The sequence below is a fragment of the Heloderma suspectum genome, chromosome 2, assembly GCF_057233095.1.
Source record: "Heloderma suspectum isolate Gila_16-S chromosome 2, 16-S_ref, whole genome shotgun sequence".
Classification (NCBI taxonomy): Eukaryota; Metazoa; Chordata; class Lepidosauria; order Squamata; family Helodermatidae; genus Heloderma; species Heloderma suspectum.
This window is the reverse complement of record NC_139459.1, coordinates 17,518,664-17,534,804: the sequence shown is the minus strand read 5'-3', so window position 1 is coordinate 17,534,804 and position 16,141 is coordinate 17,518,664. Positions and strand designations below refer to the sequence as shown.

General features: G+C 44.7%; 1 protein-coding gene across 2 annotated transcripts in view; it reads right to left on the bottom strand.

Annotated features, from left to right (window-relative positions):
- Window positions 1-13,859: 13,859 nt before the first annotated feature.
- Window positions 13,860-16,141, bottom strand: part of MAPK4 (mitogen-activated protein kinase 4) — a 104,199-nt gene continuing 101,917 nt past the window's right edge. For both annotated transcript variants that reach the window (XM_084832022.1, XM_084832021.1), the window contains one exon: window positions 13,860-15,290. In XM_084832022.1, coding sequence (XP_084688148.1) covers window positions 14,603-15,290 — 688 coding nt within the window. In that variant the 3' untranslated portion in view covers window positions 13,860-14,602. The remainder of the gene's footprint in view (window positions 15,291-16,141) is intronic.

Here is a 16,141-nt window from a genome sequence, read left to right as displayed (position 1 = left end):
GCGCAACAGCTGGGGCGACTGCCACCACTGCCCCCCATCCAGTATCAGCTGCCCAAGGAGGACACCTCCGTCTGCCTAGTTTAGAGGGTCAGCCCTCTAAACAGTTTCAATTCCTAGGGTGGCCATGTGCCCTACTTTACAGAGGACAGTCCTCTGTTTGAAGGTCTCCTCTAGTTTAAAGATAAGGGTCCATAAGAAGGGAGAGCTGGGCACAAGTCTCTTGGCCACAGTCTTCCCCACTGTGAAAAGATGCATTGCATTCCTATTTACCTTACAGTCATTATTTCGAGATCTGCATCTAAACATACAAATTAGCACACGTAAATCCTATATGAATCTGTGGCCTCTTTTGCCCCCTTTTTTGGTCATGAATTCTCTTCTTTTTGGTGATGCACAAATGGCCACTTTACTCCCCATCCTTGCCAAACCAAACTGCTTTTAAAAGTTACTACTTTTGAAAAGAGGGATTGCAGATTGCTATGGTGTGGGGAGAACTGCCAAAACAAGAATGAAAGCTGCACACCCAGATCCGTCTCATACGAACACTGGAAGCTGACTCATAGTGAGCCAGACCATTGGTCTATCTGGCCCAGTAGTGTCAACACCGACTGGCAGTGCCTCTCCAGAGTTTCAGGTGGGATTCTTTCTTAGCCCCACCTGGAGGTGCCTGGGGATCAAACCTGGAACCTTCTGCATGCAAAGGAGGGGCTCTTCCACTGAGCGACAGTCGCTCTCCTGGAGCTTCTTCAGATGGGGAAACATTTCCCTGTAGGGGTTTGCATGAAATTCACATACAGAACATCTCACTGCCCATGTATGTACATGAAATGAAATGCACACCACATCACAGAAATTAATACCTCCAGGGAAAGACTTCACCTTGCTTTAGCCATCAGGAGATAATGGAAATCATTGTATTATAGTGCAAATTACTAGAGATGCGAAGGCCTGGGGGAGAAAACCCAGAAATAGTGGGGGGGGGGGAACTAGAAAAATGTAGGGGGAAACGCCAAATTTGGGAGAAAAAAAATTGAGGGGGAAATAGGTTTCCCCCAATTTTTCCCTTGTGTATGTGTGTGTTTCCAAGTTTTTTCCAAGCCTTCACATCTCTACAAATAACACAGACTTGAAATGGGCTAACCAGTGAGTGAACACAACCAAAATTATGGTTTAAAATGGTCATTTACAACAGATGACCAGGAGAGGGCACTCATACCTTACATCATTCTCTGTTTAAGGGCAATATTTCAATATATGTATTTTTTCCCCTTAAAATTGCTTTCTTTTCTTGAACATCCAGGACGAGAATGAGTCCTATGCAATCCAAAAGCTTGCATGCTGCCTTCTGAATGGCGTCTGGTCTTAGCGAAAGCTATTATTTCACTGGCACTGCGCTTTACATTCAGCGGGGGCCACGTTCTTTTGATGTTATTCTTTACTCTGTGTTCACATCCAGTTAGTTTGTGGCAGAACTCAGAAGCGAATGAAGGCTTCCCAGCTCACAGTTCAGACGTCATTCTTAGCATGAGCCCTATGGAACAAGCAACAGCAGCATGAAAGCTAGCTAAGCCACATGCCAAATTCTTCTTTTGCAAGGGGAATCAACTTCTTAAGAGGGCAGTTCTACCATTCTCCATACCAATGCTGCTCTCTCTGCATGAATGGAATGCTGGACTAAATAGGCCTTTGGTCTGATGCTAATTAAAATGAATGGGAAAGAAAAGATTGGGTGATGCCTTTGCTCAAGTGTTTTTATCCAGCTTCCACAAACCTCCTCGGTGGGCCCCCTGACAGCCTCAGAGTCCCAGCAGTCTGCCCTACCATACCGCCTTCTGTAGTCAACCCAACTTGCAACTAGTGTGTCTATGTGCCCTACTTGACAGACGACTAGTTTCTGCAAATATGTGTCCTCTTTTCTCTCTTTTTTAGGTAATGCCTCCGTGGCCGGGGTGCTTATAACACTTTGTTGTGTTGGATTAGATATCTATTGAGAGCTCTCCCACTGCTTCTCCGAATAGCTTTTGGCTGGACCATTTGCATACTACCCACCCCCAGACCAGCCTTCCCCAACCCGGCGCCCTTCAGAAGTGGTGGGACTACAACTCCCATCATCCCCAGCCAGCACAGCCATTGGCTGTCCCAGACCAATGTATGTGGCACGCGTCTCTGTGTTACAACAGAAAACAACTTTTTTTTACAGAGAGGCGAAATTGCGGGCAACATTTTTCCTGCCCTTGCTTAAAACTATAATTTGCTAGAGTGGCCAGATCCAATTGCCTTATACTTGGGCTGCCATAGTATCATTCTGATTTCTTATCAGCAGACGCAAACCGTGACCTCAGCCCTATTATGGAGGAGATGCTGAAGAGATTGCCCATTTGGCAATGACTGTGCAGACCAAGGTTGGTGAACCTTTTCAGACCAGTGACCGTATTCCAACTTGGAAAGGGTCTCAGAGGAGGGGTACACATTCCAGCAGTGGGTGGGGCTAAGGGAGCGCCTTCTCCCCTGTGTAGCAGTCCGCCACCTAAGGTCCTCTGAGCGCTATCTGCTGCGGCTGCTTAATGTGAGACTGGCAGCCACACGCAAGAGGACCTTTTGCTTTGCCGCTCCTCAGTTGCGGAATGACCCGCCGGTTGAAATGCGCCTGCTGACCGCATTGAGGTTCTTTAAGCAGGCATTAAAGACGCTGTTATTTCAGCAGGCCTTCCCTGTTTGGAACTCTTGGGGTTTTTTTTTTTTTGCTGATTATACTGTTTTTAAGCTGTGTGGTTTTAAGCTGTGTGGTTTTATTGTTATTGTTTATTTTTATTGTTTGTTAAATTGTTTTTAGTTCAAAGTTGTTTTAGTTATATGTTGTTTGTATATATTGTCCTGTGCTTTTATGTAAATGGCTTTTAAACTTTGTATATTGTACTTTAATGTTTTAACTTTTGTAAACCGCCCAGAGAGATTTGGCTATGGAGCAGTATAGAAATGTAATAAATAAAATAAAAATAATAAAAAATGAGGGCACAGGGCGGAGCCAAGGACTGAGAAAGCAAAGAAGGCAGGGCCAGATGTAATTCTTACTAAACACAACTCACTTTTCTGGAACCAGCTTTCATGGCTGGAAAACACAGCTCCATTTTATGCAGGATAAGAGTAGCAGGATAAAATCTCAGTGAGTTTTTTCTCAGATAAAATCTCAGTGAGTAATCTCAGTAGCAGGATAAAAGCTCCGTGTGAAGAAGTCCATCATATAAAGCCCTCAACAACTTGGGACCAAGATATCTAGCTGGCCGCCTTCCCTTATATATACCCAGGCAACATCTAAGTTCATCAGAGGAGGCCTTGATGGTCATTCCAAAACAAAAGGAATGTCTCCATGAAGACCGTCAATGGCGGGCCTTCTCTGTAGTGGCACCCACCCGCTGGGAAACCCTCCCCTGTGCAGTTCGGGAGGCAGAAAATGTGGCATCTTTCAAGCGCCTCCTAAAGATGCACCTTTTCACCTAGGCTTTCCCTGGGCTGTAGCTGCTGTTGGGTTTTACTTTGGTTTTACATACTACTTTTAAACTTTTAAGTTCTATATTATGTTTTATTGTGCTGTATTTTATGGTTTTAATTGTTGTGAACTGTGCAGGGAGCCTCAGCTGTTGGGCAGTGTAGAAATGTAATTAATAAATAAATAAATCATAAATGTCTCATCTGGAAGCACCTGTTGCTTTTCAGGAAAGCAAGTCCATCATTTCTGTTCTTCTAACAGGGAAATCCCAATCAGCTTCCAGGGAGCTGCATGGAACATAGTTCGAAATCACTGGTTCATACCAAAGATATTGATCTGCAAACAGAAACAGTTATTTGTTTGTCGAGGAGGGAGAGGAAGCATCAAAAGGAGGAAGTCCAGGCTCATTTCAATTTCCTTTATTGTTGCTTATATACATGAGAAAATCCTGACTTGTGGTTTGCTGAAAACAATCAAGCGACCCATTAGAGCTTTCCGTTCTCCTTTTAAAATTGCTTTGATAATACTGGAATTTGAAACAGTGTGAACTGGTGATGTATCAGAGCAGAAGCAGAGAATCCCATGAAAATGATTAAGTATTATGAAATAAATAGATGGTGTTGTGATTCCTTTCTGGTCTGCCAACTGAATTTCCTCATCACAATGGCAGTTTCAAAGACAAAAACAAAAATGTTATCTTATTGACTGACATTCATAGCCACAGTGATCATTCTCAAGATATATCTATGATGACATTCAGACTGTATAATTGGAAGAAAAGAAAAAGCATAAATATTGACTTCTTGTTGTAGGCAGATTATTATTATTATCATTATCATTATCATTTTCCTAGAGAACTCCTCTAGGAGAGGAAGGGAAGATATAACTTCACATTGCATGTGACGGTGAACGTACGCTATCTTTTATTGTACTAATCCCTCAAAAGAAGGCAAGAGAAAAAGCAGGAACGGCTCTGTGGTTTCTCTCTGTTTTAAAGGCATACATCAGAGGAGGGGAGTTGAACCTCTTTCAGCCTGAAAGCTGAATTCAATTTTGGGGAAGGTTTTAGGGGCTGCTTTCCAGTGGTAGGTGGAAACAAAGGCAAAAGATGGGCAAAACCAAAAATACCAACAGTACCAGCATATTTTAGCTTAAAGCCCTCACTGCCAGTCACTAAGTCTCAGAAAAGACATTTCAACCTTTTAGAATTGGGCTGGGGGTGTGGGGTTGCACAAAAGCCAAGAAACCACCAAACAATTGGCCATCTGGGAAAAGGAGGCGTGGCCTGGGGAAAGGGCCTGTGTCAAGGGTAGGCATGGTTGGGTGCCTGCCGAGGGCCCATACACCAGCAGGGGCCCACTGACAACAACCCCCTGGAGTTGCTCTTCCTCTTCACCCTTGCAGCCTGCTTGCTCACCTGCCTCTCGCTCTGGCCCAGACAACAACAGTGGTGAGAAGGAGGAGCAGGAGATGCCATGGCCTACTTGCTCACTGGCTCTCTTCTTGTCAAGCAAGCGAGTGGTAGCAATGAGGAGAAAGAGGATAAGGAGCAACAGCAGCTGGTGACAATGGTGGCGATAAGGTAGACTCACTGAGGGAGGGGCCCATTGAGGGTGCCTTGCCCTAGGAACCTCAAAAACCTAGAACTGGCACTGTGCAGCCACCTGGGGAATCCAGGAGGGCCAGATTTGGCCCACGGGCCTGGGGTTCAACAACCCTGCATTAGAGCCAAAGCAAACTTAAATACACCCATTTCAAATCTGACAGCAAAATAATTCCAAATATTCACACGTCCACTTCCCAGGTGCAGATGTTAAAACATTAAAAATGCGGGATCCATTTTTCATATTTTGAATGTGACTGAGAAATCCCACAATGCGGCGGCAGATCTGAGATACTGGTCACTGGATGTTGGAACTGACAACATTTTAAAGACTCATGCCAACACACACTGACATTCTTCATTTATGCAATACGTTTCCGATGGAGGCTGGTGGCTCTGATGTCAGCTGGCTGGCAAATCCTCTCCGGGTTTCAGGAAGAACCAGTCAGAACTCTAGAGGAGATCTCCAAGGTGCGGAAGCACCTTGGAGAGCTCCTCTAGAGTTCTGACTGGTTCTGCCTGAAACTCAGAGCGGATTCGCCAGCCAGCTGACATCAGAGCCACCAGCTTCCACTGTACATTTCTACCCAACCTTTCTTCTTTGGAACGCAAGGCAGTGTTCATAGAGTTTTGAGGAAGGCGTCCACCCACGTGCTGATCAGACCCAGATCTACTTGCCTTCAACTATGTGAATTTGGTGCCTCCAGAGCATGCTTTGACACAAAAGGTCAACTGGGAAAATATGGTTTTGAAACTTAATTTGTACAAAGTTCCACTTAGGTTTATTTAGAACATTGCCCCTAACTTTGTGTTAATTGTATGCCTGCCTTATTCATTCTTCTTTTGCGTATTGCACAGTGATGTCCAGAAAGCCCAATGGTGGACATGGCTGGCCACAGAGACGGATGTAACACATCCAGGGGTTTCAAGAGGCCACCACATACTCAACAGTAGCTGAAATTGGCCTTAAGCCTAAGAGTACACTATTTTTACAGGGAAATGTCACTTTGAGGCGACAACTTACTATAACTTATTTGTGGTTATGTATGATTAGAAATAAGGGGCCAGCAACTGGACGCCCATGAGCCAAATCTAGCTCTCAGAGCTGTGCTATCTAGACCTCCGGTTGTCACTCTAGAAGCAAAAGATGGGTATGGAAGCTTCACTGGATATATAAATGGGATTTGCCAACAAGTCACTTTGATTATGGATAGGACATTGAGGCCTTCTCCCACCACCATCCACATCCTCATAGTTGCCACTTACAGAACTTGTTGTCGTTCAGTCGTGTCCGACTCTTCGTGACCCCATGGACCACGGCACGCCAGGCCTTCCTGTCCTCCGCTCTCTCCCGGAGTGTGCTCAAGTTCATATTCATTGCATCCGTGATGCTATCTAGCCATCACTTACAGAACTAGCTGCCAACAAACTATGGTGAAACAGCCAGAATCACATGAAATCCTCCCATTGTAGGTCCGTTTTTCATAGTGGTAAACTTTGTTTCATTTCACTGTTAATAAAGATGGGGTGTAATACAGAGCAGCCTTTCCCCAACCTGATGCCCTCCAGATGTTTTGGACTTCAACTCCAGTCAGCCCCAGCCAGCATGGCTAATGGTTGGGGAATGCTGGGAGTTGTAATCCAAAACATGTGGAGGGCACCAGGTTGGAGAAGACTAGGTTAGAGTGCCAGACCAGGACCAGATAGACCCAGGTTCAAATCTCCACTCAACCATAAAGCTGTCTGGATCAGGAGTCCCCAAACTTTTTGGACCTGTGGGCACATTTGGAAATTTGAGAAACTGCTGTGGGCACCACCACAAAATAGCTCCCACGGAGGATGTGGCTAGTCACATAAGGGCTGCTGTGGGAGCCTGGCTAGTCAAAAGTGAGCTAAAGAGGTGGATGGGGGGGGGAGAAATAGTGAGGCTAGAGGCTGGGAGGAAGAGGGAAATAGCAAAGTGAAGGGGTAGAGGAGAGAGAAAGAGCAAGGCTCGAGGCGAGAAAGGGAGAGAAAGAAGACCAATATTTTCTGAGGTTTTTATTAAAAAAAATATGTTTTTTGAAGAGGGCAGGGAATGGAGAGCTTCGCAGGCCCTTTTGGAGGTCCCTGTGGTTGCTGGAACACCTGCTCTGGATGACTCTCTCTAACCTACCTCAGAGGATGCTATGAGGATACATGGAGGAGGGAGAGAACCTTGTGCGCCACCCTGCGTTTCTTGGAGGGCAGAAGGGATTTAAATGCAACAAATACATCCCTCCTTCCTCTTAGCCTCTTATTTCACAAAGATGTCCTCTGTGGGCTCCTCTCTCTGAGTAGTTCCACCTTCTCCTTGCTGCTGGTCTCTTCCTCTAGGCCAAGGGTGCAGAACTTCAGGCCCAGAGGCCAAATTCTGAGCCTCCAGGGTTCCCTAGAAGGCCACGCCCCTCTCCCTGGCGCTACCCCTTCCCCTCAAATACCCATAGTTTGGTGGTTTCCCGGCTTTTTTGCAGCTTCCCCCCCCCCACACACACACACATTCTAAAACTGCCTCTCCTTAGGCTTGGTGGCTGGCTGCAAGAGCGTTAAACTAAAGTGTGCTGGCATTGGGGGGGCGGTGTCCTTCCCCTTTTGCCTTTGCCCCCGCCCACCACTGGAATGTGATCCTGAGAGCTTCTCTGAGACTGAATTCAGTCCTTGGGCTGAAAGAGGTTCTGCCTCCCTGCTGTGGAGCCAATCTGCACAACCCCCCAGAGAGAGAGAGAGAGAGCGCACAAGGCAAGGGAGGTATCCTGTCCCCATCTCCTCTTGTCACTGTTTGCATGCTTGGCGAGGGCAGCTGAACAAGCAGCACCAGGAGGAGAAGCAGGGGTGTGGGGCCTTGGTAGCTGCCCGGCCGTGCCAACCCAGGACAGACAAATGAGAACCACCAAACGAGCAGAGGAGGAGGAGGAAAGGGCAAGCAAGGAACAAAGCACGCGCATCAAGAGAGCAGTTGCCATCTGGTCTCGGATCACCATCAGATTCCTCAAAGAGGTGAAAAGGGGAGGAGCTAGTAGGGCCATATGTCCTTCGACCGATAGAAAAATCACAAAAACCATGGAAAAATCACAAATTCATTGTGGGTTATAGGTGAATAAATACATAAATACCGTTTTTAATGCCTGTCGCAGGGCGGTTTAAGGATATAAATATATACTGTTCCTAAGCTCTGCATAGGTAGAAGTCATCCTTTCATTGAATCAAAGCGAGACTAGGGCCTATTTCATCAAAGGCTCTTGGGCTCAAGAAAGTGCAGCACTTCTGCTTTTGTTGTAGCTGAGGTATATCAGTCGTTTGGAATAATTGTTTGTGGTTCTTTCATTCTGCCCTTTCTAGACAATAGTCCAAGTACCTGAAAGTACTACATTTTTTTTTAATGTTCCTTTACATCAAAAATTCCCTGTCTATGGAAAGCTAGCATGGCAGGGAGAAAGGAGACATTTAGATATGCAATTCTGCATCTTTCTTCATTAAAGACTGTACTACATATTGACCCAGTTCACACATCACAACAACCCACAGTTGACAAACAGCATGTTGTTGAAAAGATAGGCACGAGCAAGCGAGGGAGCAAGCATGCTGGTTCCTGGGAATGGTTTAACCACCTGAGAATGGTGTAACCATGGATTCTAGCTCTGGGGTGTCTCTCTCTGAATAACCCAAAGTTTCAGGTTCAGACATCCCTGGGTAGTTTAGCTCCATCTGGCTGCAGAAGGAGCAGGCGGGCAGGAACCAACACTCTCATTCACACTGCATGTTCCAGTGTGTAGCTTTTCTGAACACACAGTTCAGCTATGAAGGCCGGTGGTTTAAGTTTTGCAAAACTAAATGCTGTAGAAACACTGGTTACTAGTATTAAATAGCATAAAATGGTTTTGTTTGTTCCCCTTCGCTTACGTGAGTGTTATTTTCTTTTTCACAATATATAATGAGACTTTTGTTGTTGCTGTTGTTGTTGTTGCTGTTAAAAGATAGCAAATTATCTTGGGAGGCAAGATCTTGGGAACAGGTTAAAAAAAACAAAGTCACATAGCAAACCATCTTTTATAAGGACCCGCCAGTGTTCAAAATACAGTATGCATTTTAAAAGAGTTATGTGGAACTCGAACGCTTGCACACTTCATTTTGAACTCTCCTATTAAAGATACTAACTCAGTTATGGATGCAGCAGAAGTACTATACGAGCGTTTCAGAAGTTAAATAATAAGCAGGATACATTTTCAGTTGCAAGTGGAAGAAATAACATCATCCAATGATCAAAATGCTGCAAAGAAGGTAATACCTTTTTTTTTTTTTTAGAAAACCGCATACTATTTACACATTTTCAATATTTCCTTTAAAAAAAAACATTGATCAGGCAGATTAAATAGAAGTATATAACATTTCTTCTTCAATATAAATGAAACTCAACTGATTAATTAGTAAGGTGCTCAGAAATGTGAATGAAAATAGAGCCTACAGCAGAGCCATTGTGTGTATATTTATGTATTTACAATGTTTCTTTGAAATTTCACTTGATTCCTTTACCTTCCAAGGACACTTCAGTGCAAAATATCTGGCAAAAGAGCTTGAGTTGGGTCTTCGCTAATCCTGGGAAACTCTTATAAGTGGATTTTTTATATATATTGGTAAGCTCTAGAGCCGCTGTCTTGAAAGCAAAAATTATTATCATTCTTTTACAGGATTATTTTCCCTCCTGATATATGCGCAAGGGATCATTACTTACATTCATGCCCCTGGCTTAATCCAGCTTTTCCGAAAATGGTGCCCTCCAGAAGTTTTGAACTACAACTCCCACCATTCATGATCATTGCCAATGCTAGCTGGGGCTGATAGGAAGTCCAAAGCATCTGGAGGGCACCAGGTTTGGGGGGAAGGTCGGCTTAATCACTGATATTGAACAGCTGGTTCAGTGGTAGAGTCGAAATAACATTCCACACCAGTTCAAAATTTGGTAGCATTTCAGAGTTCAAATGCCATTTTTAAAAAGTCTCACCTCTTCTCATTTTGCTTTTGAAATCTGACTTTGCTGGATACTAGAAACAAAACAAAAAGCTAACTCTTGTTGATGAACTTTAAGGCAACAGTAATATCAACTTGCTATAGGCAATACTTGCTAAGGCGCTGGCTGGGAAGCATCTTGAACTGCGGTCCCCAGCAGTCAGATTCCAGGGCCTTACCTCCTAAGCACCGCTAGTATTCTTCCTTTGCTGTGAGCCTGGCAGGCTGCACTCTGAGCTTCAGGGGCACCATCTAAGCTACAATACCAGCCTGCCTGAGCATCCAATCAGCTGACCCTGGAAGCCAAACCCTGTTCACCAGACTCTATAATACCCCTGCTTCAAAGCTTCTTCTTCAACTGAGTAACTTGTCTCCTGGGTGAAAGTATAGTCCTGGTTCACACATAACCCAGAGTATAGGTTTCAGAATGGGCTGAGTATGGGCTCTTATTGAATCATGGGTTATCACTACGTGCAAACCTTGCACTATATTTTCACTATGGGTTGTTAACCAAGAAAAACCCAGGAAGAGAACCCATGGTTTGTTGTTAGGTTGTGAACTCTGGGTTATTCGCGGTTAACAACCCATAGTTAAACAACAGCGCAGGGTTGGCACATAACAACAATTCAATGACAACCCACGATTCAATGACAACCCATACTCAACCCATACTCTGAGGGCATCTCTACACCAGTCTAAAATCCTGCATTTAAAACGGGGCTTTCTGCTTCCGTTTTAAATGCAGGATCACAACGACTGCCTTTTTCACCCACTTCCTTTTCCCCTCCCCCTTTCCCCCTCCTTCTTCCCATATCTGAGTCTTCCATTATCTTTCATTGATTTCACTCCTCTTCTAGCCACTTTTCTTCTTTTCGGGGAGGGAAGTCAAGCAGAACACAATGGGGTAAATCGGATAGTTCATTATCTGCAATCTGTTTAAAAATAGAACAAAGGGCACTTAGTGTAGGAGATGCCTTGGACGTTCACGGCATCATGTGAAGAGCCCGCAAACTTCTGTGAAGGAGCCATCTCAATCGCAGGATAAAAGCTTCATGTGAAGAAAGCCTGAGTTGTCGTTACGTGCAAACCAGGCCATGGTTTGAACCGGGGATGGGCAGAAGGTAGATCTCCAGATATTTTGGACTTCAGCTCCCATAAGGAGGTCAGGAGTGCTGGGAGCTGAAGCTGAAAACGTCTGAAGGTCCACTTTCTGCCTGGTCTAAACATCTGCTCTCTTCTCTGATTTCTGCCTTTGATTGTGACTCCTGCTTGGTTTTAGCGGCACACCTGCCTCTGACCTGTCTGAGGTTTGTTTGCTCCTCTGGAACAAATTCAGCCCTTGACTATTTTGGACTTCACACCTGCTTGTGGCCCATTGGGACTGACAGCCAGCTCTTCTGGGGCCCAGAACCGGACAGCGTGGCGCCTGATCCTGGATAACCCTGATAACGTTTTACACCTTTGCCCTGATCCAACAAAGGAAAAAGGACGAAGAGGTTTCATACGTGCATTCCTTAGGGTTGGAACATACAAGCTGTTCATACTGTCTTGAAAAGCACCTATCATCAGTTCAGCGTGTGGGAGGGATGGTGACTTGACTAAGGCTGCACAGACTCCCAGGTTTTTTTTCAGCCCTGGTAAACATGTGCATGACATCCACGTTTCCTCTTGTTGGAGTGAGGCCCTTGTTTTTCCTAAAACCTCTAAATGCAACAGGATGTGTATTTGTGATCCAGTTGTTGTTTCGGTGGCAAAATGTAAGCAGAAAAGCAAAGAATGCCGCCCCCGCCCCCCTGGTGAAAAAGAACCTTGTGATCCAGTTGTTGTTTCGGTGGCAAAATGTAAGCAGAAAAGCAAAGAATATTTGCTTTTCACAAATACTGAAAATATTCAATATTTCACAAGTCTCCAGAATATTTTCCTCCAGAATTTATGTCGCGGTTCTGAAAAATCAGGTTTCAACATTTGAATGTGGAGTTCAGTTTTCGGTGACTTTGAATCTGGTGGTTTTAAATTCAGGAGACGTGTGGCATCATCCTTGCATTCTTACACTTTTCACAAGCCATGCTTATCTGGGGAGGGCTACTTTAAATTATTTCACTGACCTGGTTCACATGTAATGGTGAACTAATTTGTAGTTAGGTTAACTGTGGGCTGAATCGATCCGTGGCTGAAAATGCAAAATGGCCGTGGAATGTGGCTAGCATTAATTAACCCATGATTTCCTGCCATTATGTGTGAATGAGCACTTTGTTTCATTTACATCCTGCCTTTCTTCCTTTATGCAGCTCAAAGCAGTATACTTGGATTTCAGGCAGTCTCCCATCCAGGCACTGACCAGACCCAGACCTGCTTAGCTTCACCAAGGTGGCTGTACCTCGCACCTTCAAACTCACTGGTTTCAATGGGTTTTGCACCTGCAAAGCTTTGGGTAAAGTATAGGAAGCTGGTGTGTACCAGGTCAGACTATTTGTCCATTTATCCCAGTACTGTCTAATCCGGGGTAGGCAACGTAGTGCCCGTGGGTGTCAATGCCCCCTCAGACACCTTTCTTGGTGCCTGGCAAGGTACTCTACTCCTCTCACTTTATATATATATTGCTGTGAAATAGGTTTCTGATGATACTGAAAACCATGGGTTCAAACGAGTTCTTTAGTGTGCTGGGCAGGTTACTTTCCCTTTGCCATACTTCCTATGGCAGCCATTTTGTGGAGGTGCCCAGGACAGTTTCTCAAACTGCCAAATGTGCCCACAGCTCAAAAAGGTTACCTAACCCTGGTCTACTCTGACATGGAATGGCTCCCCAGGATCTGAGACAGAGCTCTTTCCCATCACCTGCTACATAATTCCTCCTAACTGAAGACGCCAGGGACAGAACCTGAGGCCTTCCGCATGCAAAGCATGCCTCTTCCACTGAGCTATGGCCCCTCCTAAAAACCAGTGTTGCAAGCACGAGTTACAGACCAGAAGTCCCCATTTCTCCCATACGAGCCTGCCCAGGTTTAAAGATCTTTCAGGGAGACCTTTCTTACATTTGGTGGGGGCACTGTTGGGAATATTGCAACCTTGCCTGCAAGTTACAGGAAGGGGGCAGCGTTGCAGTTAGCTATTTAATGCATGGGAATTTTGGGCATAGCTGGCCGTAGGGTCTCTATAGCTTACGTGTGGTTTCCTGCTCCTCCCCTTCCTTCCCCTGTCTTCTGCCTTGTCTGTTGCTGGAAGTGCACGTGCTCTCTCGCCCTCTCTCCTGCCAGTGTTATAGAACACAAAGAAATGGACTGAACAAACAAAGAAAAGGGTTTCTTTTGAAACCCTACGCTGTACCTGCATGTATATGCAAGAATATTTGTGAGTTGTGAGTGAATATTTTACCTTCTCTCACACTGAAGAAAAGTGTGATCTCTCTTTTATTGTGCGCACGTGCGGGACTGATAAGCGCTCATTCTGTTATACCTTTTGTTTTTCTCTGCTATCTGCCTTTTTAACAGGAGGCAGCAATACCGAATAATCCCATCAGGCGCAAGAGAGGTCCTTCTCCCTGGCTGCTCCCTGGCTGTGGAACTCCCTGCGGAGGGAGGCTAGGTTGGCTCCCTCTCTGCTGTCCTTCCGCCACCAAGCAAAGACATTTTTATTCAAGCTGGCATGTAAGCTGTTGCTGAAGCAGGTTCTATTGGGTTGGGCGCTGTTTTCATTTCTTTTACTGTTGTGTTTTTAATTGTGTTTTTATTCTAGTCCCTTTTTAATGATATATTTAACTAAGTTTGTTTTAATCTTGGTTTTTATGACTGTTAGCATCATTTTGTTTGGTGGAAAGGCTGGGTACAAATCAAATAAGTACATTTTAACTCTTGCCTCTGCCATCAACTAACAGCCAGGTGAAATCACAGTCTTGAAGTCCCATCCCCAGTCTGCAATGCCATGCAGGGAAAGTAATACCGCCCTGCCTTACCAACATAGTGGTGGTAAGAATGATGAAGAAACTATATGCAAAATGCTTTGGGCTCTTGGGAAAAGTGCCATACTAATGTGAATCACGATGTCACTAAAAACAGGGGTGCCCCATTATCTAAAGGAGGATTCCTCCAACCTCATGACTTGCAAAACAAAGCGGATTTGAATCCTCTCTCAGTTGAGCATCCTTTGAATCTAGGACTCTTCTGTACTGGAGACTGCTGTCCAAAACATACCGCTGAAGGTAAAAGGCAAGACTGTTAAGGCAGCATAAGAACCCCCAACATTTCATTCACACCTCTGGATTCCTTTTAAGATTACTTCCAAGGCATCAAAAGGGGATCTTGGTTTGTGCTTGTCCTTAACATGAAGGCATTTCACTAGCATCAGATAAAGAGCTGACGTGTTTCCTGTGTGATCCAACCTTGGTTGCTATTCAGCATTGGGTAATTAGTGTATAAAATCAGAAGAATTTTTAAGGAGATTACCACGAATACCAGAAGCCTGGTTCATTTTTCTTTTTTTCTTTTTTTCTTTTTTTACCACCTCTCTTTATGATACACCTCTGTCTGTACAATCTCATTTGGGTGTTCTGCAAGACATGCGCCATTGATGTCTTTGAGCTTGTTGTCCGGCAGATCCTCGGGCTTTGTGCAAAGCTTTAACGCCCTGGAAATGAAGACGTCCAAGTCAAACTGAGGGTCGCCTTTGCTGTCGACCTCCTTGGATTCTTTGTGGAGATGGTGAGGAGAAGACGGCAAACTCCGCTCTTGAATCTCCGGAAGGGGGTTGGGGCATTCAAGGCCTGTCTGGGTACTTGTCACCCACTGTGCTATTTCTAGGAAAAGGTTCGACGGTTCCTCTTCCAAAGCTAATTCTGCTGTGGGTGCAATGGATGCTCTTTTCCAGTGGGACAAGTCCAAGATGAGCTTGGGCTCCGAATAATGGTGGAGTTTGTTGTCTCTCCACAGCAGCTTGTCTAAGTAGGAAGGCGAGCCCACTTTGTAATCGCACGAGCGCCCATAATCCCCTTCGAATGCTCGGTCCATCGAAGAATGTGACTGTTCCAGGAATCTCTCCGAGCTGCTCTGGGAGTATTTGCGTGGATCCACTTGAGCTTCCTCAGCAATGGATTCCGATCCTGCACGGGGATCGCGTTGCACCTCGTCCAAATCGTGGCACTTCTCATGTCGCCATTCCAGATCCGAGGATAAGCTCACTTGGTACCTGTTTTGTTCAAAATGACTATGATGTTAGACACACAGTTAAAGATTTCATGTGCCAGTTACATCTTTCCATTATCAGCTGTGGGCCCTTGTCTTTTAATTCTTTATTTCAAATTTATTGTTTAAATTTTGCCTTATGTTTTCCAGAAATTTTCAGGTCACTTACATAAAAAGTATATCAAACATTAAGAATCTCTTAAATCAGTCTTAATAACAAGATCAGGATCTCCTGGTGAAGCTATGCATGTAACTGGACCTATAAATGGACTGAATGCATGTTTTTCCTTGCGTGCCTTTCTCTCCACCTTCCTTGCCACCCTCTTTTGGCTCTGCACTCCCCATGTTGAATTTTAGATTGCAAACCCCTTGGGGCAGGGAATTGCCTTTTTTGTTACTCTGTTAGGCAGCATGCACATTAATGACATATATTCAATAATAACTATTCACTCCTTCTGTTTTTTATCCTATCCTTCCTCTCCAAAGGTGGTTTGGAGAGGACAGCAGCTCCCTAACTTCTGATGACAGAAGATGACAATAATAATTCTTCTTATTCTGTTTCGTCCCCATCCCCTACTGCCTACGTACATATAACTAGACTGCATGCATATTCCCTTTACTTGCTCTGGGGAATTGGGGCATATCTAGATCTTGGCATAGCTCCACATCAAGAGAAAAAAAAATCAAGAGAAGCTGAATTCTGTGATCTGCATAAGTCATCTAAATTAAGCACATCTGCATACATGGTCTTGAAGAGTGCCAAAGAACTATGCAAAGCAACCAACCCTCAGGTTCTAACTACTGGAACTCCTGTTCTGCTCATGCTCTGGCTTCAGATCTTTCACTAGGCATTTG